Source organism: Danio aesculapii, chromosome 13 (genome assembly GCF_903798145.1).
Source record: "Danio aesculapii chromosome 13, fDanAes4.1, whole genome shotgun sequence".
NCBI lineage: Eukaryota > Metazoa > Chordata > Actinopteri > Cypriniformes > Danionidae > Danio > Danio aesculapii.
The window spans coordinates 44,097,393-44,119,741 of record NC_079447.1 but is presented as its reverse complement, the minus strand read 5'-3'; the positions used below and the strand labels follow the sequence as shown (position 1 = coordinate 44,119,741).

The 22,349-nt window shown below is 41.0% G+C and overlaps 2 protein-coding genes and 1 pseudogene across 2 annotated transcripts; all 3 read left to right on the top strand.

Annotated features, from left to right (window-relative positions):
* Positions 1–1,188: 1,188 nt before the first annotated feature.
* On the top strand, positions 1,189–4,091 carry tlr4al (toll-like receptor 4a, like). The gene is made up of 3 exons (XM_056470934.1): positions 1,189–1,257; positions 1,338–1,504; positions 1,585–4,091. Exons 1-3 carry the CDS (start codon positions 1,189–1,191, stop codon positions 3,803–3,805), a joined length of 2,457 nt encoding a protein of 818 aa, XP_056326909.1. The 3' UTR covers positions 3,806–4,091.
* A 227-nt stretch (positions 4,092–4,318) lies between these two features.
* LOC130239326 (toll-like receptor 4) lies at positions 4,319–14,429 on the top strand (annotated as a pseudogene).
* Positions 14,430–14,731: 302 nt separating this feature from the next.
* On the top strand, positions 14,732–20,581 carry tlr4bb (toll-like receptor 4b, duplicate b). Its single transcript, XM_056470939.1, has 3 exons — positions 14,732–14,944; positions 18,126–18,292; positions 18,376–20,581. The coding sequence occupies exons 1-3, from the start codon at positions 14,858–14,860 to the stop codon at positions 20,567–20,569; spliced, it is 2,448 nt and encodes an 815-aa protein (XP_056326914.1). The 5' UTR covers positions 14,732–14,857; the 3' UTR covers positions 20,570–20,581.
* The last annotated feature ends 1,768 nt before the right edge of the window (positions 20,582–22,349 follow it).

The window sequence follows — 22,349 nt, the reverse complement described above, 5'->3', positions numbered from 1 at the left end:
ATAACGTTGTATATAGTAATAAACACGTACATACACTTGTCAATTTGTATATTTGCACTCACTACTTCTATTTAAAATATATTTATTATCTGTTTTTTGTCCTGTCTCTGTAATCCTGTTGCACTGTAGAAGCTCTGTCACGAAAACAAATTCCTCGTATGTGTGAACATGCCTGGCAATAAAGCTCTTTCTGATTCTGATTCTGATTTAAAATTACAAAAGGTCAAAGTCCAACTAACCCCAAGTTTCCCGCAGTCAATTTACAGCTCTTTCATGATTTATCGTGTGGTAAACAGAAATACAATGAATCTCCCCAAATATTTCTGTATAGATTGAGCTGAAACAAAAATTTATATTTCTGTCCAAACAAGCCACATCGGATGTGGAATATGATCAAGCAATTCAAAATGTGTTTCTGAGCACCATTTAGCAGGACACGATCAAAAGCTCAGCCAGTTTTGTACTAAATTAATCATTTAATTACTAATAGGTCAGTGACAGAAGCCACTCTTGTGTCAGGTAACCAAGATGTGTCCCAGATGAAACAATACCTCTTATAGATAGTACAGCTGGATTGTATCCACTGGCGAATCAAGACCTCGTGGTGCTCCTGGGCAACAAGCACACAAGTGACCCCCATTTAAATAATATATTTTTTCACCATTATATCAATTAAACAGGCAATCTTTGTTTTATCATATTTTCATATAAGCAGAGGTTGTCCCCCTTTACCTTGAAGTTATATGCTATTTCTGCATATCATGATGCAGTTGATCCTGTCTCTCAAGACAGTGTTCACTTTCATTAACAAGGTTGAGGACCTGCAAACATTCTGTCAAAAAAAAAATATGCCAAGAATTCAGGCCAGTCAACTCTAGCGTTGTCTATTTAAATGATCTGAAGTTCTTTGATTAAATGTTTTGACTACACAAATAAATGTACCCATACAATTACGTTTATAAAAAGGCATGTGACTTGCAGAGGCAATTAAATATTCATGTCAATAATTCCTCTATTCAGAATGGTACTTCTTCATTCAACATTAGGAAATTATCCTTACTTCTATATAATGTAATTTCATGAATAGTACCCTATTGTTGAAAACCATGACATTAGTTCCTCATAATTAATAACATCTCCAAAAGCAGGCAGGCATTTAAATGACTGGAACAGTTGAGATCACACAAGATGAATTTCCTTACGATAAGTGCTTTCATAATATATTTTCCCATAGGTGCCGGACAATCATGCACAGAAGTAAGTTTCCTATTTTGAATACATTTTTTCATTACTTATGTAAAATTATATGCTTATATTTATATGTTTTAAAACTTTAGATTACTGAAAATCTTCATTACTCATGCATGGGACGAAACCTAAGCTACATACCATCCAGAATCCCTTCCTCAGTTCAAACTCTTGATTTTAGTTTTAATGACCTGAAAAGCTTAAAGAAGACTGTATTCCCAGTTTTCACTTTTCTGAGAGTTCTTGATCTGTCAAGGTAAGCACATTTCTGTTACCGTCTCATTTGTTATAAGGTATTGTCTATAAATAATGTTAAATAAATATATTTCTATTCAGATGCCACATCAAACAGATTGAGAATGATGCTTTCTACAATGTGAAGAATTTGACTACTTTGTTTCTTACTGGAAACCCTATTACATATTATGCTCCTGGATGCTTGAATACTTTATATAATCTGCAAAGGCTAGTTCTTGTGGATGTTGGTCTTGAATCCTCACAGCTTAATATTAATAACCTTACCAAGCTACAGGAACTTAATGTTGGAACAAATGACATCCAGTCCATGATTCTTCCTTCATTCATGAGCACCTTTAAAGACTTCAGTTTACTTGATCTACATGCCAACAATATATCCATCATCAGAACTGATCACACCGTGGTGCTGAGAGAGATTGGAAAAAACATGACATTGATTCTCTCTAGGAATCCATTACTACACATTGAGCCAGGAGCTTTCAAAGAGGTTCATCTTGGTGAGCTGGACATCCGATCCACATTTGTTTCATTTGCTTCAAAGAAACAGGGTCTAAATGCTCTGCATGGTCTTAATGTCAAAAGGCTGATGTTTGGAATGTATAAAGGTGATCCCAAAATTTACCCATCAGATCTAGACTATTTAGATGGTCTTTGCTCTATTAATTTTTATGAGGCATATTTTTACGTGAAAGAAAGACTTGACTGGCAAATGAATATCTTTCGCTGTATGGTTAATGCCACAGTTGTAGTTGTTAAGGGTGGTCTAATTCGTATCATTGGGTATGTGCCTTTTCATGAAATCAAGGAGCTTTACTTGATTAACAATCAGTTACATACTGTGCCAGGTAAACAACTTTCACACATTCGTACTTTGGAAAAATTTGTATTTACACACAACGTTGCAACTCAAGTTGAAAAATTCTTAGATATGCCTAAACTTCAGTATGTGGATCTGAATTCAAACCAAATAACATTACAATCTTGCTGCATAGATATTTTATCCGGCACTCCTCAAATCAGATATTTAAATTTGAGTTTAAATCCACAAATTTCTCTTGATAAAGGAGGATTTGATGGACTTGAATCCCTGGAAATTTTAGATTTTCATCATACAAAGCTTGTAGGTATAGGATACTTTACACTTTTGTCTAATTTAAAGAATTTGTGGTATCTGGATATTTCTTATTCAAGCATAACCTTTGTTAACGTATATTGCTTTTATGGACTGAGCAGTCTTAAAGTTCTCAAGATGGCTGGCAATAATTTTCAAGGTGATGTAGCAAAATATTTATTTAACAATCTCACATTTTTAGAGCACCTTGATATGTCATACTGTCATGTGGTAGAAATACATTTAACATCATTTAAAAACCTTCAAAGACTTAGACATTTGAATCTCAGAGGAAACAATTTAATGAGTATAGATTTTCTTACTGGCTCAAACCTTAAACAATTAACAACTTTTTATGTCAATAAAAACAGTATAACCACCATCCCACTTGACATTCTCCAGAATTTGCCCATGAACCTTTCGGAGTTTGATTTGTCCTTTAACCCATTTGATTGCTCCTGCTCTCAGACTGATTTTATTTTGTGGATTATCAAAAATCAGAAAGTTTTGAAGCAGCCAGAAAATATTTTGTGCAAAACTACTTCACCAAACTCAGATTTCAGAGTAACAGACTTTGACACTGACCACTGTGTCTACAAGAAAAAACTCATAATTGTTTTATCAGTATTTTGTGTAGTGTTTATAGTTGTGTTGTCAGGTTTGGGTTATAGATTCCAGTTTTATTTGCGTTATTGTTGTATTTTACTAAGAGGCTACAGATCCCCTGGACAGCAAGAATGTTCTTATGACGCATTTGTGATTTTCTCCAACTATGATGAAGCTTGGGTCATGAATGAACTGATGGAGAATCTTGAGAACGGTGTGCCACCTATTCAGCTTTGCCTTCACATGCGGGACTTTCAAGCCGGAAAGTCAATCGCCTCCAACATTATAGATGAAGGAATAATGGGCAGTCGTAAGATCATTGTAGTCGTGTCTCAACACTTCATTGATAGTGCCTGGTGTCGTTTTGAGTTTGAATTAGCTCAGTCTCGGTTTGTGATGGAACGCAGTGCCAACATCATCATCATCATTCTGGAGGATGTGGCGGAGAGGAAAACTAAGAAAGTGCTTGGTCTTCATAAGCATCTGAAAAAGAACACATATCTGAAGTGGAGCAGAGAGCCTTTGAGCAACATGAGATTCTGGATACGGCTCAGAAAAGCAATTGTTGCTACGAAACAATAATTTTACATAAATCCTGATGTATTATATGTTCAATGGATAAGCTTTTTGAAAAGCATACTATATATTGAATAACTGCAGGTTAACTTTGTAAATACAGCCCAACCTATAGACAACACCTTAATTTTTCTGATTTTGACTAATGTTATAACATGGACCTTTTGTAAAGCTGCTTTGAAACAACAATTCTTGTGAAAAAGGCTACACAAATGAAACAAAACAATTAAACATTAAAACAATTGAATCCTTATGTTCCAATTAACAGTGTTTTCACAGGGTACATTATGTAGCTAAGACTTTTTGTTTGTCACTGAAATGCATTTTAGAAATTAACAGCTTCCCTTTTTAAAACAAAGGGAGAAGTGAGAGTTTCTTGCTCAAATACATTAATAAAACAAAAGAGTACAAACTTTTATGTCAAATGGTATAAAAGATTTTAAATAAAAGTTTACTGGTTCACACACGCAGGTAATTTTATTAATATATGTTCCAGATGCAGTGACAGAAGAGCTCTTTATGTGTCAGTGAATCTACCTGAATTTGCTGCAAATTTTGTTGTTTGTAACATTAAGTTTTCCATACATCTAAATCAAGATAAATTTGATCAGTCATCATGTCATATGGGGAATGGGTGATAATCCTAAATTCAGTTTTAATTCTTTTAACTGCTGGACAAGGGCAGGAATGTACCATGGTAAGAACTTTATATTGATTTATGTAGATTTGTTTTTTGATATAATATATTTATAAGTTCTACAGAATATACTATCCATTAGTTTGGGCCTTGTAGGATTCAATATTATTGTTATAATACATTATAGTATGCTAATTGTATTATAAAATACAAATTGTGTGTTAATTTGACTCGTTCTGTTAAAACAATTATTTTACAAAGCAAATTCTAGAACATTTGGAACGCTTTTAACCATGCAATAAAATAAAAAATATAAAATTTGCCTATTTTCTGAAACTTTTACTTATTTGTCAAAAGAACAAGAAAATATTCCAGTGTTGTCAGCAAGCAAATGAATTGTATTGTGGAATGTTTTTACAAATCTTAATTTTGAAGCCCATTGAAAAAATATTAGGACAGTGGGGTGTTTCTCTCCTTCTAACATGACTTTTCTTTTAATACATTGTTTAATAATCTGGAAATTGATGATACAAACTGTTAAGTTTTACAAGCAAAATATTTGCCCTATCTGCTTTAATACAAAACGTCCTGGTTACGTCCGTAACCCACGTTCCCCGATTAGGGAACGGAGACATGTGTCTGTATATAAACAGACTTTTGGGACTGCGCCAGATGACCAATCACTTCTGAAGATAAGAAAACGGGCCAATGAAATGCCAATTGAATTGGCGGAGCTTAACTCCACAGCTGAAACTGATGAGCTCGTCAATGCTATATCAGTCGGCTGTTGGAGTCAGCTCCTCAGAATTTGCCTGCTGAAGAGCTGATCACTCAGCTCCCAGACGGAGACGCAGGTTCTGTGGCAGTGGAGACACAGGTCTCCGTTCCCCATTCGGGGAACGAAGGTTACGGACGTAACCAGGACGTTCCCCTTCATAAGGAAACTCCAATGTGTGTCTGTATATAAACAGACTTTTGGGAGACAGTATGGAAAATGCCACAGCAGCCAAGCCCGTCACGCTCCTGATGTGCAGTTTGCTAAGCGAAGCGTGGGCACACTGACATCACCAAAAGCAAAACCTTCCAAAGTTCTCTAGGCCAAAAATATTACCATTACATGGGAATAATAAGAATTAGATAGGGGGTCGTAAATGTGCTTTTATTTAGTTAATATAGACTAGAGATTTTGGAAATATGACAGTACGTTGGGAAAGCATTCCAGTCCCCGAAGGGGGAGGACGCTGCGGAGACCACCTGCTACCCAGAGGGGGAGACTTGATGGTAATAAAGCAGAAGGACTAGCCCTAATGAGGGGGAGTGCTACATATGATAAGCTGGTTAGCAGTGAGGGAAGACACGGGTCTGCCTGATAAGGGGGAACACACCATGGTAAATAATGCATGTGGCAACACCAAAAGAGGGGAATGCACATAGCTGGCACCGATTCTCAGCAGGCAGGTAGACCAAATGGGCATACCAGACCACACACTGAGCCATGCACTCGACTCCTCTGCTGAGTCAGTTGCTGGGGGCCTCGGAAGAATTCTCTAGGGTTCGCCTGAAAAGGGAAACTTACGAGTAGAATAGAAAAAGCGCACGCATCTCCGAGTTAGGGAGCCTGGCGCAGCAAGCGTTTGTGACACCGAGTCTAATTACCCCCAGATTGATTGGGGTTACCCAATATTCGGGAAGAATCAGGCTTTACTCGGAGATTATAAAACCTCGCAAATGTGTTAGGTGTCACCCAGCCCGCAGCTCTGCAGATATCTGTGAGAGAGGCGCCGCATGCTAACACCCATGAGGAAGCAACACATCTAGTAGAGTGCGCTCACACGTTAGGGGGGCGCGGATCACCCTGGCATAGATAAGTGAAGGCGATGGCATCAACTAACCAGTGGGCCAACCTCTGTTTTGATACAGCTCTTCCCTTCTGCCTACCACCATAACAGATAAAGAGCTGTTCACATGATCTTAAATTTTGCGTTCGTTCCACGTAAAGGCCCAAAGCGCGAACGAGACAAAGCAATGAGTGGGCTGGGCCTGCCTCCTCCGAAGGCAGCGCTTGCAGGTTCACCACCTGATCTCTAAATGGGGTGGTAGGAACCTTGGGCACATAGCTAGGTCAGGGTCTCAGGATAACGTGAGAGTAACCCGGCCCGAATTCAAGGCATGATTCGCTGACTGAAAATGCCTCCAGATCTCCAATTCTCTTAAACGATGCCAACACAACCAGCAGAGCTGTCTTTAATGACGAGAAGCGCACCACTCAGGCCAGCAGCAATGTGTTTAAAGTAGTTGACTGATGTGATGATCTTCGGCCGCCCACCGAGGAAAGAGCAGGTCCCTTCTTCTCCGGATGGCCGGTCTCAATGGTGCTTCGCGGTTTATTTACAGGACTTAGTGGCGGCCCGGGGTGGGGGCGTCGCAGTCCCGCAAGTAGCTCAGCGTTGCCGCTTGGCCCGTGGAGCGGGCAGTGGAAGCAGAGCAGATGCTGAAGCAGCGGGAGGACGCCCTTGGCGGATGGGGCAGTGGGAGGAGCAGTTTTCTGAGCCCGCAGGTAGATGACTTCTCCCATCGCTTTGGACTGCTCTTTCACTGCAGAGAATTCCTGGGTGAACTCCCCCACGGTGCCGCCGAACAGGCCAGCCTGGGATATGGGAGCATTAAGAAAGCGAGCTTTGTCAATGTCTCTCATATCAGCCAGGTTCAGCCAGAGGTGGCGCTCCTGGACCACTAAACCTGGCCATCGTCTCCCCAAGGGCACGAGCAGCCAATTTGTTTGTCATGAGAGCATAATCGGTTGCTGTACGGTGCTCATGCATCAAGCTCGAGGAAGAACCGCCCTCCTGCAGCTCGGCCAGCTTCCCGGCTTGGTAGCATTGATAGGTGGCCATAACATGCGGAGCGGATGCAGACAGAGGTTGACCGCAATAATGCGCTCCACCTGGGGAATCACCTCATATAGATATATATCTAATTCTGAGGAGCTAACTCCAACAGCCGACTGATATAGCATTGATGAGCTCATCAGTTTCAGCTGTGGAGTTAAGCTCCGCTAATTCAATTGGCATTTCATTGGCCCGTTTTCTTTTCTTCAGAAGTGATTGGTCGTCTGACGCATTCCCAAAAGTCTGTTTATATACAGTCACAAGTTGGAGTTCCCTTATGAAGAGGAATTTATTATGTTCAGCAGTCAGTGGTCATCATTATCTGTTTCTCCTTTTCATGATGAGCCATATATTTTTAATAGGACACAAATCTGCACTGCAGAAAGGCCAGTCAAGCACATTAATTCTGTATCTACAAAATTAACCACATGCAGAATGAGACTTTATCTAATAACAATAGACTTACCATGAAAGACATCATCTTGATGTCAGTATATGGCTTAAAAAAGTTTGATGGCCTACTGGCCATCCGGAAGGAGACGGAGAACTGACAAACTTTTATAATAAATTTATTAAGAAAAATAAATAGAAAAACAAACAGGCAGCAGATCCTTACAGTGACTACCACCAAACTGAATGCAAAACAAGCATAAAGTGTCCAGGCCTGGTGCTCTCATCTTCCACTGCTGTCTCTCCTCCTTTTAAGATCCAGAGCTCCTCCATGAGACTCAAGACAGGTGCTGTCACAGCACCCACAAGATCTGGGAAAGAATAGATTGGGCGAGAGAAAAGGAGATGGAAAAATGAGGAGAAACAGGAGAAACAGAGAGAGGAAAAAAAGAGAACAAAATTCTTGGGGTTTGTTTCTTTACACACTTTTAGGGATGGCTCGATATCACAATTTTGATTTTGATACGATACTAAGATCTCTTACCTCAGTATCGATACTAAATCAATACCATAGGTGAAAAATAACCAGTCTAATACAAGTATACTGAAACTACATTTTATTTTGAAACTCATCAAGAACTATACAAATGTAAAAAAATATATATAAAATGAATTAATGTATAAAATGAAATGTAAAAAAAACTATATGAAACATTACCTATATGGTAAATTTTAGTTTTGGGAAAAAACGAAGAGATAAATTTTAATGGAATGATTTTGTAATATGTTCTTAGTCATTTTGATTTTGGGACTGAATAGAATGAGTTCATATCTTTGCAGTCTTTATTTTTTTGCTAGCTCCTATGTTAGCTGCAGATTTTTGGACAGAAAAACTAAAGTGTCAACACTGTCAATTGAAAGTTTGGACCTTAGTGGAATACAGATCAGGCCAGAGGTACTGAAAACTCTCTCAGATGCTGAGCTTGATGCTAAAATGCAAAGGTAGTAAAGGTAGGAGAAAATAATTTGCCTTTTAATAATGCCTTTTACACCAAGAAAGTGGGTTCCCCTTCAGAACAGCAACTGTAACGTTGTGTCACAGACACATCGGAAATCGCCAGATGACCAGTCAATCTGAAGAGTAAGAAAATGGGCCAATGAATTACTATGAATTGGCATAGTGCAGCTCCTCACAGGTGCAGCTTGTACAATCAGCTGAGTATATAGCTAGCACCTGAAGGAATCTCCAGATGATGGGCATGGGTACGGCATCACATGTGAGCACATGTGAGCACTCGGGCAGATCAGAGGATCACTCTGGGGGCTTATTCATCACCTCCAGGACTGCGGACCCCCCTCTCCTCCATAGCATGCACTATCCAAGCTCTGAGCATTTGTGGCGATTCATCCCACAGGATGGCCACACTTTGGCTCCTTGACACCAGAGATAAGATGCCCACAGGGCATCGGAGGGTGAGCTGTCATGATTGACAGAGCGGGCCTGCTATCACCCTCTGTGGTGCGGACACGGATCTGGAGTCGGAAATGATTGCTGTCCAACCCGGCCTGCTTTGGCAGTGGGTCTGGAGGTTTCATTAGCCCGGTCCAGCCACCGGACCGATTAGAGGGGTGTGACGCAGGGAATAATATGAGAGGTAAATGCTCACAGCCCCCCATTTCCGGTGGTACACAGTGAGCTCAAGCAGAATTGGAGGGCACTTTTCTCTGTCAGATCCTCATATGCTTCCACCCTCAACTCTCTTTGACGGCAAGGCGGCCAGCAGGTACAAGGCTACTTAACCCAGGAGTCCTTGGTGGTGAAAGAACAGAGGAGGGCAATAGGGCTGCTCCTCGCTGAGAGTGTTCGTTCTGCGGCTCCAAGAGCCACTCCTCCACCGCAGCACATTCTAATGGCTAGAGGCTGTGTTGAGCTCCCCGCAGGAAGTCAATGCCCCCATCCCAGGGCACTGTTAAGTTCGGTAAATGGACTGTGAATCACCTTGAGGTGGGCTGTCTGAAGAAGAGAACCAATCTCTCACTTTCAGCTCTTTCTTGGGACCCTCTTGTTCCCGGGCTGAGCACTCGCCATCCTGAACAGCCCTACCATGTGTGTGTCAGCGCCTGTTCCAGTGGTGCCACTTGTTTGGGCTCTGTCAGCTTGGTTAGCACTGCCCAGCACATCATAATGGCTCATGCGGGTTAGACTCGGTTATGCGATTCAATTTGCCACTCGCCCTCCAGTGTTTACGGGCATGCATTTCACGGCAATCGATGCCTCAGTCAATGCCCACCTCTGTCTTGCAAGAGAAGATTGCTGTTCTCCTGGCAAAGGTTGCATCAAGCCGGCCCCTCCAGCTGAGATAGAGAGCAGGTTTACAGTCTGAACTTCATTGTACTAAAAGAGCGGTGGGTTTTAACCAATCCTTTCTGCGAATTCTTATTTGTTATCTCCAATAGGATGGAATTCAGAATGCTCATGCAGATACGCATCCCCCAATGCGTCCACCCCTAGGATTGGTTGCAGCTATAAACCGGAAGGACGCTCACTTTCATGTCTCAATTCTCACCCTCCTTAAACCATTTCTTTAATGTGCATTCGGACACCGCATAACAGGGTCCTCCCCATCACCCTGTCTTTGCACATTTTGACAAAGCTTGTGGAAGGTGTCTTAGCCCCTCTTCTGTTTGCAGGCATCTGCATTTTGGCTATATCAGTGATTGGTTTGTATTAGCATGGGCTAGAAATTAGTAGATTATGTAAAGGGACCCTTTTGCTCTGCCACCTCGACCTCTTGGGGCCTTAGGTCAACCAGGAAAGAGATCAAGCTTTCCCCTCTTTAGAGCTTCTCTTTTCTCAGGATGGAGCTGGACTCGATCTTCATAAGGTGTGCCTTACCAAGGAGTGCACCGGGCTGGTGCTGTCCTGTCTTAAACAGTTTGGCAGGAAAACAGTGGTCCCACTGAAGTTTTTTTAGAGACTACTGGGGCATATCACATCTGCAGCTGCTGTATCATCTCTCAGATTTTTCATATGAGATCACATGAGTGCTGACTTTACTATCGGGTCCCCAGATGGGCATGGTGCATAGGGAAGCCCCGGGTGACTATTGGCCCTCTCTGTCGCTGCACCTTCAGTCCCTGGACAGACCTTACCTTTCTATACTGGCCAGGGTGCCCTTAGAACAAGTGTCCAGGCATGCTATCGCTCTGACAGATGCTCCTGGCGGGACATGTGTAATGAGCATGCAACCTGCAGGTTTGTGAAACAGACCCCTGTTGCATTGGCATTTCAATTGCCTGGAGCTGTTGGCAGTGTTTCTTGCTCTATGCTGGTTCCAATCAGTGCTGGAATGGAAACACACGATGGTTAGAACGGACAGCACGGCTACGGTAGCATATATTAATAATTCGGGTGGTATGCACTCCTGCCGCATGTCTCAACTTGCTCACAGTCTGCTCCACTGGAGTGACACATAGTTGAAATTGATGCATGCCATTCACATCCCAGGCCAGCTCTCCATGCAGTAAATGGCTCTCAAGGAAGTTTACGTTCCCAGGAGAATTGAGGCTCCACCATGGTGCAGTTTAGCTAATATGGGAGCACTCTGGTCTACCTGTTTGCTTCTTCTGAACCACCCATTGCCAGTTGTTTCATTCCTGCCTGAGGCCCCCCTCAACACGAGTGTGCTGGCTCTCAGCTTGTGCCGTGGCTTGTGCTATATGCACTTTCCCCAGTGAGGAGCAGGTCCTACTTGGTGCGCCTCCATGGCCCAACCAGACCTGGGTTTCTGAACTCACACTCCTTGCGATTTTCCTTCCTGATGAATTTCCTGGAGAAAGGACCTCCTTTCTTAAGGATGGGGCACACTCTGGCACCCACGGCCAAATCTTTGGACTTCTACATGTGGTGCATAGATGTGGCTTGGAACACTTAGGTGACCTACCAGCTTGGTGGCTAACACCATCACTCAGGCTTGAGCACCCTCTACAAGTGGAGGAGAGGTCTATTCGCTGTGTGATGTGCTTCCCACCAAGAAGAACCCTGGACATGCCAGATAAGGGTTATGTTATTCCTCCTTCAGAATAAGCTGGAGCAGAGGCTGTCACCATGGCATGATGTGTGGCAGCGCGCAGAGCATAACCTTATCGCCCGGATCCTCAGAGACGCAAGGTGGTTAAATCCATTCAGCCCCACTCTCATGCCCTCTTAGGATCTTTCTGTAGCCTGCGTGTGCTTCTTTCCGCTCTGTTAGTGAGTTCCCCATCTGGTGAACCCTAGAGAGTTCCTTCGAGGCCCCCAACACCTGACACGGTGAAGGAGCCGGGTGCTTGGCTCATTACATTGTTGGTAAGCCAGCTTGGTCTACATGATTTGGGGATCAGTGTCAGCTATGTGTGATCCCCATTGATGATCCCATATGCCTCATTCAGCCACTGTGCAGTTCCCCCTTCTCAGGCAGACCTGTGTCTTCCTTACCCGCTAAACATGGCTGGATAGGGCTAGCCCATATGCTTATATTGTCACCAGATCTTCCCATTTGGGTAGCAGGTGGCCTCCGCAGCATCCTTCCCCTTCGAGACTGGCACACTTTCCTATGTACTATCATATTTCTAAAATCTCTAGTCTCCAGTTAGCTACGTAAAAGATTTATACAACCCCCTAAATTCTAAATATTTCCATATTCTTGTAATTAAAGGCCCTGGGGTGTTGGAAGGTTGTGCTTTTGTTGAAGCTTGTGTGCTTACACTATGTTTGGCAAACATTTCAACAATATGTAACAGGTCCAGCTGCTGTGGTGCTTTTCATACACATTACTAATGTATCCGTTATACAACTTTGAAGTTCCTGTTCTGAAAGGGAACAGCCTGGTTATGACCATAACCCAAGGTCCCTGAAGGAGGAAACAGAAATTTTGTTTCTCTGTGCCACAGCAGCTGGGTCTCATCCATGATCTTGTATGTGTAAGTTCTTTATTTAGTCTGTCAGCTAGCATCTGTAGATATTCTGCCCAGGCTGGACACTCATCCCTCTTTTCCACCCAAGTCTTGCATAAGACTGCTGAAGGGCTTTATTCTGCTAAAACAACTGCTTGGATGTACTTTATCCTACTTATTACATGGCTACTTGCCACAAAACATAAAAAATAGACACAAAACATTGTTCTGAATCTTTATAGTTTATTAACTCTTTAATTAAAGACAAAGCTGACAGAAATAAAAATGGCCGAAGCGAGCCCACACAAACCGACAAATTTTTCAGTCACAAAATGGCGCCAAAAATTTGAAAGTGTGTGATTTTATGAAATTACTGAAATGTGCCTGTGTATTATGTAACATAGCATTTCTTGACAAATGGACATGCTAAAATTATGTAAGAAATGTCTTGATTCTTTAGTAGATGATAAAGAATAGGGAATATTTATGTTCTGGAAGGAATTTGACTTGTATTCCCGGAAGTCTTCCCTTCATTGTGCATCTCTATATTTCAGCTTTAATTTCTTGAGCTCTTTACATAAGCGTGTATTTTCTGTTGAATTTACAACTCTTAGATCTCACAAGGTAAATCAGTACTATTCTTCAATGTTTTACAATTTAAACATGATAGTATTTTTTGTTCTCATTTTCATTTTGTGTCTTTTCAGATGCCACATCAGACAGATTGAAAATGATGCTTTCTGCAAAGTGAAGAATTTGACCACATTGATTATTACTAGAAATCCTATTGCATATTTTGCACCTGAATGCTTGAATTCTTTATACAAGCTACAAAGACTAGTTCTTGTGTATGTTGTACTTGAATCTTTACAACTTTGTATTAATAACCTTATCAAGCTACAGGACCTTAAAGTCGGAACAAATTACATCCAGTCCATGACTCTTCCTCCATTTATGTTCACCTTCAAATACTTTGTTTTACTTGATCTACATGCGAATAATATATCCATCATCAGAACTGATCACACTGCTGTGCTGCGAGAGATTGGAAGAAACATGACATTGATTCTGTCTAGGAATCCATTATTACACATTGAACCAGGAGCTTTCAAGGTTGCCATTCTCAGAGAGCTTCATCTGCAAGCTGCCATCATTTCAAATGCACAAAAAGAGTGTCACAAAGCTCTCACTGGCCTCTCCATGGATAAGTTGTTTTTAAGCAGTATTTTGTATTACCTTTATAGTTGTGTTAGCAATTTTTGTTTATCAATTCTGGTTTTATATTCAGTATTGTTGTATTTTACTGAGAGGCTACAGATCACCTGGACAGCAAGAATGTTCTTATGATGTATTTGTGATTTTCTACAGCTATGATGAAGCTTGGGTCATGAATGAACTGATAGAGAATCTTGAGAACGGTGTGCCACCTATTCAGCTTTGCCTTCAAACACGGGACTTTCAAGCTGGGAAGTCAATCCCCTCCAACATTATAGATGAAGGAATAACTGCCAGTCATTTGATCATTGTAGTCGTGTCTCAACACTTCATTGATAGTGCCTGGTGTTGTTTTGAGTTTGAATTAGCTCAGTCTTGGTTTGTGATGGAACGCAGTGCCAACATCATCATCATTCTGGAAGATGTCGGAGAGAGGAAAACAAAAAAATTGCTTAGACTACATAATCATCTGAAGAACACGTGTCTGAAGTGGAGCAGAGACCCTTTGAGCAAGATGAGATTCTGGATACGGCTCAGGAAAGCAATTGTTGCTACAAAGCAGTAATATTACATATATTCTTCATGTATTATATGTTAAATGAGTAATCCTTTCAACCACAAATGTATAGAACAATTATTGATCTCTATTTTTTGATCAACTGTCTTTTCGCAGGGTAAATTATATAGCTAGTAATGTAAATAAATGACCTTTTGTTCATCATTGGAATGCACTTTATAAATGAATGACTTCCCATTTTGAAACAAAAGGAGAAGTGAGAGTTGCTTGCTCAAAGTACATTAAAAGAGAACAAACATTTATGTCAATTGGTATGTGTTTTTAAAGAAAGATTCCTGCTTCACATCGATGAGTGAGTTTGTTAAGTAATGTTCCAGATGCTGTGATAGAAGAGCTGTTATTGTGTTAGTGAATCTGGATTTGAATTTGCTGACAATTTTGTTTTTCATACCTCTCAAGTAAGATCATTTCAAACAATGATCATGTCAAATGGGGAACGGATGATTTTCCTAAGTTCAGTCTTAATTCTTGTGAATGCTGGACAAGGACAGGAATGTACCGAGGTAAGAACATTACATAGATTGTATTGTTAATGATAAGTTTTACAGACTATATGGTCTGTTAACGTGAGCCTAAAAATCAATATCGTAGGATACAGTGTAATTGTTATAATTATACTATGTTAACAGTAATCTAATGTTTTTTGTGATAATTTGACTTTCATAGTTCTGTTAAAACATATTTTATAATAAAATTTATTATAGAATAAAATTCATATGTAGTTTTTAAATTAATTCACAATTTAGAGTAGGTTCACATGGCACCTTTTTCAACTAAATACATAAGATGTTTTTATGAGTTTTGGTTGTTCATTTACAAGACAACTATGTATTTAGTGCCTGAAAAGGCTAGCATTTAAAAGTGTGATTTTATGAAAGTGTTGACATACGCCTGCACTTAATACAGGGGTGTCCAAACTCGGTCCTGGGGGGCAGGTTTTCTGGAGAGTTTAGCTCCAACCATAATCAAACACACTTGAACCAGCTAATCAAGCTCTAATTTGATATACTAGAAACTTCCTGTCAGGTGTGTTGAAGTAAAGCTGCGGTCACACTTGACTTTTCTTTCCATAGACTTCCATTCATACGCACGCAAATGCGTCAGACCGGAAACGCAAGGTCATGCGTCAAGTTTCGCAGGTTGCTGCGGTGCAAAGTTCAAGCTTGGTGAACTCTGACCTGTGAAATTGCATCACTTGACTGCGTGAGACCAATCGAGCATGACCTCTCTGAACAGAAATTTAAAACATGGAGCAATTGGTCGCTGTTTTTAATGTCTAATCATCTTGTTTAACCCCGCCCCTTTTCGCAGCGCCGTACGACAGAATTTCGCACACACAAAGCCCAGTGTGACCGCAGCTTAAGTTGGAGCTAAACTCAGCAGGATTTCAGGATTGAGTTTGGACACCCCTGGCTTATTACATCTCCAAATCATAAAAGGTTTTGGACAGTAAGAAAAACGCAAATAAAAAACAAAAAAGGAAGAGTTTTCTAAATTTACTTTGACTAGTATTTCATTGCAAACAACACAACAAACATTAATTAATGTGTTCCTCATGATTGTGTGATTTTTGTTTTAAATATACATGTATCCCAATTTTGGTTCATGCAGCATATTTAAAAAAAAGTTGCAACCATAAAGCATTTACCACTTTGTAATGTTGCCATTCCTTTTTATAACACTTCAAAGACTTTTAGGGACTGAAGACACCTAGCAATGAAGTGTTTCAGGTGTAATTTTGTCCCATTCTTTCTGCAAACAAGTCTTAAGGTGGGCAACAGTATGGGGTCTTTGTTGCTGCATTTTACGCTTGAAAATACGCCAAGTACAAATAGCTCAATACAGCTTTTAGCTCTGCCAACGTGACTGGACCTTCAAATTAATTTAAAATACAGTCAGAAGATGTTTAGACAGAATCCAGACATCACTCAGGCAGTAGCATTATTCAGACAGTAGCATCAAATGCTGATGGATTGTAGCATGAACGTTCCTATTCAGCAGTGACAGAAATGATGCAGGCACACTAACGATCCAAACGAGAAGGAGAATCCTATAACGCACACATACACAGGGTTACAAATTGTTGCATTGGTTAACACTCCCACTTACAACCACATGCAAAACACTTACCAACATGAGGTGCTTTCATATCAAATTCGCCGATCGATATAAAATCTCCAACTGCACTAATAAACTACAGCACAGGAAAGGGATGTTATTTAAACCACCTGCCAATCAAAGCCCCAGACAGAGGGGCAATCAGTCGTCCACTCAGTCCAAACACTGACGGAAACACAAACCAGGCTAGAATGCAACACAGGATCAGCATTCACCCTCAGCCACTAAACTATTAGCAAACCACTATGCTAACTACACCTTACCTGGAAGCCAATGCCGGCGCACGCACACACACACCCACACAGGAAGGGGGATACAGAATGTGCCTCACGACAGGCTACAGCCAGTCAGCTTTAAATAAGGGAGTACTCTGCACTGATTGGTCATTGCAGACGTCAATCACAATCCCTTACCTTATGCACCCTTTCACACTTGCATTGTCTTGTTGAAATATGCATGGGCATCCCTGGAATAGAAGGCAGCATATTGTGCTCCAAAATCCCTATGTACTTTTCAGCCTTAATGGTGCTATCACAGAAATGCCAGTTAGTTTGCCAAAGGCACTGACTAAACCCCATACCATGACAGACCCTGGCTTTTGGCCTTGATGCTGGTAACAGTCTGGATGATCCTTTTCTTCTTTGGTCCGGAGCCCACAACATCCTTTTCTCACAAAAATGTCTGAAATACTGATTCATCTGACCACAGTACAGGTTTCCTCTAAGTCCACTGAAGTCGACAGTGCTTCTGGACACTGTTAACATAGGGCTTCCTTTGGCACAGTACAGTTTTCACTGGCATTTGTGGATATAACTACATATTGTGGTACTTGACAAAGGTTTGCCAAAGTAGTCCTGAGCCCATGTAGTAATATTGCTTATAGATGAATGCTGATTCTTGACGCAGTACCGCCTGAGGGATTGGAGATCACAGTTGTTCAGCTTAGGCTTGTGCCCTAATCCTTTATGTACTGAAATTCCTCCAGACTCCTTGAATCTTTTAATTATGTTATGCACTGTTGAAGGTAAAATATCCAAATGTCTTCCAATCTTTCTTTGAGGAACTTTGCTCTTAAACATTTCCATAATTTTCTCACATATTTGTTGGCAAATTGGCAATCCTCAGCCCATCCTATCTCCTAAAGGACTAGACCTTTCTTGGAATCTGCTTTTGTACCAAAGTATAGTTCTAATCACCTGTTGACATCACCTGTTTGAAATCACATCATTATTTAAACAATTCACCTGATTACTAGCCCTAAATTGCACCTGTCCCAACGTTTTTGTAATGTGTTTCAGATCTGAATGACAAGAAAGGATGTATATTCACAAGTGTAATGAAGTTGACCAGACCAAACATGAAACATTTTGTGTTCATATTGTCTGCAATGAAAAACAGGTTAAAGTAAATTTAGAAATCACTACTTTCCTTTTTTTTATTTGCGCTTTCCATACTGTCTCAACTTTTTCTGATTTGGGGTTGTATACTATACCTAGTATTCACATAGTGTTTCTTGTCAAGTTGGCATACAAAAAATATGTAAAAAATGTCTTGGTCCTTTAATAGATGATAAGGAATAAGGAATATTCATGTTCTGGAAAGAATTTGACTTGTATTCCCGGCAGTCTTCCCTTCACTGTGGCATCTCTGGATTTCAGTTTCAATTTCTTGACCTCTTTACATAAAGGTGTATTTCCTGTGCTGTTGAATTTACAACTCCTGGATCTCACAAGGTAAATCAGTACTATTCTTCAATGTGTTACAATTTAAACATGAAAGTATTTTAAGTTCTCATTTTCATTTTGTGTCCTTTCAGATGCCACATCAGACAGATTGAAAATGATGCTTTCTGCAATGTGAAGAATTTGACCACATTGATTCTCACTGGAAATCCTATTACATATTTTGCACCTGATTGCTTGAATTATTTATATATGCTACAAAAACTAGTTCTTGTGGATGTTGGTCTTGAAACCTTACAACTTCGTATTAATAACCTTACCAAGCTACAGGACCTTAAAGTCGGAACAAATTACATCCAGTCCATGACTCTTCCTCCATTCATGAGCACCTTCAAAGACTTAAGTTTACTTGATCTACATGCGAATAATATATCCATCATCAGAACTGATCACACCACTGTGCTGCGAGAGATTGGAAGGAACATGACGTTGATTCTGTCTAGGAATCCATTATTACACATTGAACCAGGAGCTTTCAAGGATATCATTCTCAGAGAGCTTCATCTGCAAGCTGCCTTCATTTCATTAAATGCACAAAAAGAGTGTCACAAAGCTCTCAATGGCCTTACCGTGGATAGGTTGTTTGTGGGACGTTACAGAATGGAAGAAAAAATCAAATTGTCAGATCCAGATTATCTTGATGGTCTATGCTCAATTAATTTTAATGAAATTTATCTTATTCAAAAAGAATGGTCTGATTTAGAAATGCACTTGTTTCGTTGTATGGTCAATGCAACAAAAATCACAATAAAAAAAGGATATATCAACAGCATGAAACATATCCCATTCTACCGTCTTAAGGAACTGTATTTAAGTGACACTGGATTATCTGTTGTACCATTTATTTCACACATTCCAAGCTTGGAAAAACTGGTGATGAAGAGTCCCTTTCCTATTACCTTTATTGGTATCAGTGACCTTCTTCTGCTTCAATATGTAGACTTGAGTGGAAACATGTTGATTTTGAATGACTGCTGTTCCAAACTTTTTCTAAGGACACCAAATATTCAATACTTGAATCTTAGTCAAAACTCAGAAATAAAATTTTTTGATGAGCCTTTTTCTGCACTCGACTTGCTTGAAGTGTTGGACTTCCACCATACAAAACTAGTCATATTTTTTTACTTTGGATTCTTAAAACATCTGGCAAATTTAAAGTATTTGGATATTTCTTATACACATGTTCATTTCATTAACTTGGCTTTTCAGGACCTGCACAATTTGACTGTTCTTAAAATGGCAGGAAACAGTTTCGGTGGAGATACATTGAGTTACCACTTACAAAACATAACAAGCTTGGAGGTTCTTGACATTTCACAGTGTGGCATTGAAAAAATCTCCATTAGGTCTTTTACTGGCACGCAGAAACTACGACATTTATATTTAAGTCGAAACAAGTTGATGGTTTTGGACTTTCTGACTCAACCAGAGCTGACACATCTTACATCAGTGTATATTGATAAAAACAGTATAACCACCATCCCACTTGATGTTCTCCAAAAGTTGCCCATGAACCTTTCTGAGTTTGATATGTCCTCTAACTCTATTGATTGCTCCTGCTCTCAGACTGATTTTATTTTGTGGATTATTCAAAAACAAAACATTTTAAAACAACTGGAAAACATTCGGTGTAAATCTTTTTCCCCAAATACAGATTTCAAAGCAACAGACTTTGACATTGACTACTGTGTGCACAAGAAGAGACTCACAATTGTTTTATCAGTAATTTGTGTTACGTTTATAGTTGTGTTAGCAATTTTGGTTTATAGGTTCTGGTTTTATATTCAGTATTGTTGGATTTTACTGAGAGGCTACAGATCCCCTGGACAGCAAGAATGCTCTTATGACGCATTTGTCATTTTCTCCAGCTATGATGAAGCTTGGGTCATGAATGAACTGATGGAGAATCTTGAGAACGGTGTGCCACCTATTCAGCTTTGCCTTCACATGCGGGACTTTCAAGCTGGGAAGTCAATCGCCTCCAACATTATAGATGAAGGAATAATGGGCAGTCGTAAGATCATTGTAGTCGTATCTCAACACTTCATTGATAGTGCCTGGTGTCGTTTTGAGTTTGAATTAGCTCAGTCTCGGTTTTTGATGGAACGCAGTGCCAACATCATCATCATCATTCTGGAGGATGTGGCGGAGAGGAAAACCAAGAAAGTGTTTGGTCTACATAAGCATCTGAAGAAGAACACATATCTTAAGTGGAGCAGAGACATGAGATTCTGGATACGGCTCAGGCAAGCAATTTTACGGAAATAATCAATGCACTAAACATGCAGTTTTTTTAACTGAATGTAATTTGGTCAAATAAAATGATGCATTGCACATTCTTCACATGACAATCTCTCTAATGTTATTGCTTTCTGTAAATATAGCATAAGATGCAGAACTTCTCTTGATACAAAATGGATAAATGAAAGCCGTATGCATGACAATACCACGTAAAAATTTTAGTATCAAGTGAGTATGGAGAGACAATAACTACAGGGGTTAGACAATGAATCTAAAACACCTGGTTTTAGACCACAGTAATTTATTAGTATGGTGTATTCCTTTTGCGGCATAATATCAGTTCGTCTTGGGAATGACAGATACAAGTCCTGCACAGTGGCAAGAGGGATTTGAACCATTCTTCTTGCAGAATAGTAGCCAGGTCACTGAGTGATGCTGGTGGATGAAAACGTTTCCTGACTCGCTCCTCTCAAAACACCCCAAAATTGCTCAGTAATATTTATATCTAGTGACTGTGTAGGCCACAGAAGATGTTCAACTTCACTTTCATGTTTATCAAACCAGACAGGCATGAGCATTGCATTACATGTTTGTGGGTCCAGCATGTTGAAGCAGTGCTCACGGACAGTTCTTGCCCTCACTTACGAGGGCTTGACTGTTGCACAGCTGAGGTCGTGGCGTACCCCTGCATTAGGGTGTTTCACCCCTGCTGCTCCCTGCCAATCGGTTAACACTCGGGCAGTCCTGAGGGTTACGGTGGGGGCTTATCTGTCACCTCCAGGTCCACGGACCCCTCATCAGTGCGCTCTGTCCAAGGTTCGACTGCGAGCGCTGGTCCATCCTCTGGGATGGCTGCGCTTTTATTAGATCTCTGTCTACACGGGTTTTCACCAATTCCGCGGAGTGTGGCCTAGCGCCTCTTCGGGAGCCTTTAGCCTCGTCTCGGGATCAGTAGATTATGCACAGAGACAGGGTCAGCACCTCGACCAGTTGGGGCTTCGGGTCAACTGAGAGAAGAGAAAACTTTGCCCTATGCAGTGGATCTCTTATCTTGGGCTGGAGCTGGACTCGATTGCCATGGTTGTGCGCCTCTCCCAGGAGTGCGCCAGGCTGGTGCTTTCCTGTCTAAGCGCGCTCGACAGGAAAACAGTGGTCCCTCTGAAATTGTTTTAGAGGTTCCTGGGGCATATGGCATCCGCAGCCACTGTCACACCGCTCGGTTTGCTTCATATGAGACCACTTCAGCGATGGCTTCACGATCGTTTCCCCAGACGTATGGCGCATGGGTGCGCACCGGTTGCACATCACTCTGCTGTGTCGCTGCACCCTCAGTCCCTGGATGGATCTTGCTTTTCTATGGGCCAGTGTGCCCCTAGGGCAAGTATTCAGGCATGTTATCGTATCGATGAATGCCTCCAGCACGGGCTCAGGGACCATGTGCAACGAGCATGATGCAGCTGTGTGTTCGTGGTCCGGACCCCGTTTGCATTGGCATATCAACTGTCTGGAGCAGTTGGCAGTGTATCTCACACTCCGCTGCTTTTTACTGGTGCTGGAGCAGAAATACGTGCTGGTCAGGACGGACAGCATGGCAACGGTAGCTTATAATAACTGTATGGGAGGTATACGTTCCCGACACATGTCTTGGCTCGCTCGCTGTGTGCTCCTCTGGAGTCACACGCGGCTGAGATTGCTGCGTGCCATTCATATTTCGAGCGAGCTCAACCATGCAGCCGATGCGCTCTCACGACAGCTAGCTAACATTGACAAAACAATACACAAGACACAGTAAATCTCAGTTCCCATC

Coding starts and splice junctions, on each gene's coding strand:
- tlr4al (XM_056470934.1), top strand. CDS start 1,189: ATGAATTTCCTTACGATAAGTGCTTTCATAATATATTTTCCCATAGGT. Junction 1,258..1,337: donor CCGGACAATCATGCACAGAA/GTAAGTTTCCTA, acceptor TTAAAACTTTAG/ATTACTGAAAATCTTCATTA. Junction 1,505..1,584: donor AGAGTTCTTGATCTGTCAAG/GTAAGCACATTT, acceptor ATTTCTATTCAG/ATGCCACATCAAACAGATTG.
- tlr4bb (XM_056470939.1), top strand. CDS start 14,858: ATGATCATGTCAAATGGGGAACGGATGATTTTCCTAAGTTCAGTCTTA. Junction 14,945..18,125: donor AAGGACAGGAATGTACCGAG/GTAAGAACATTA, acceptor GTCCTTTAATAG/ATGATAAGGAATAAGGAATA. Junction 18,293..18,375: donor CAACTCCTGGATCTCACAAG/GTAAATCAGTAC, acceptor GTGTCCTTTCAG/ATGCCACATCAGACAGATTG.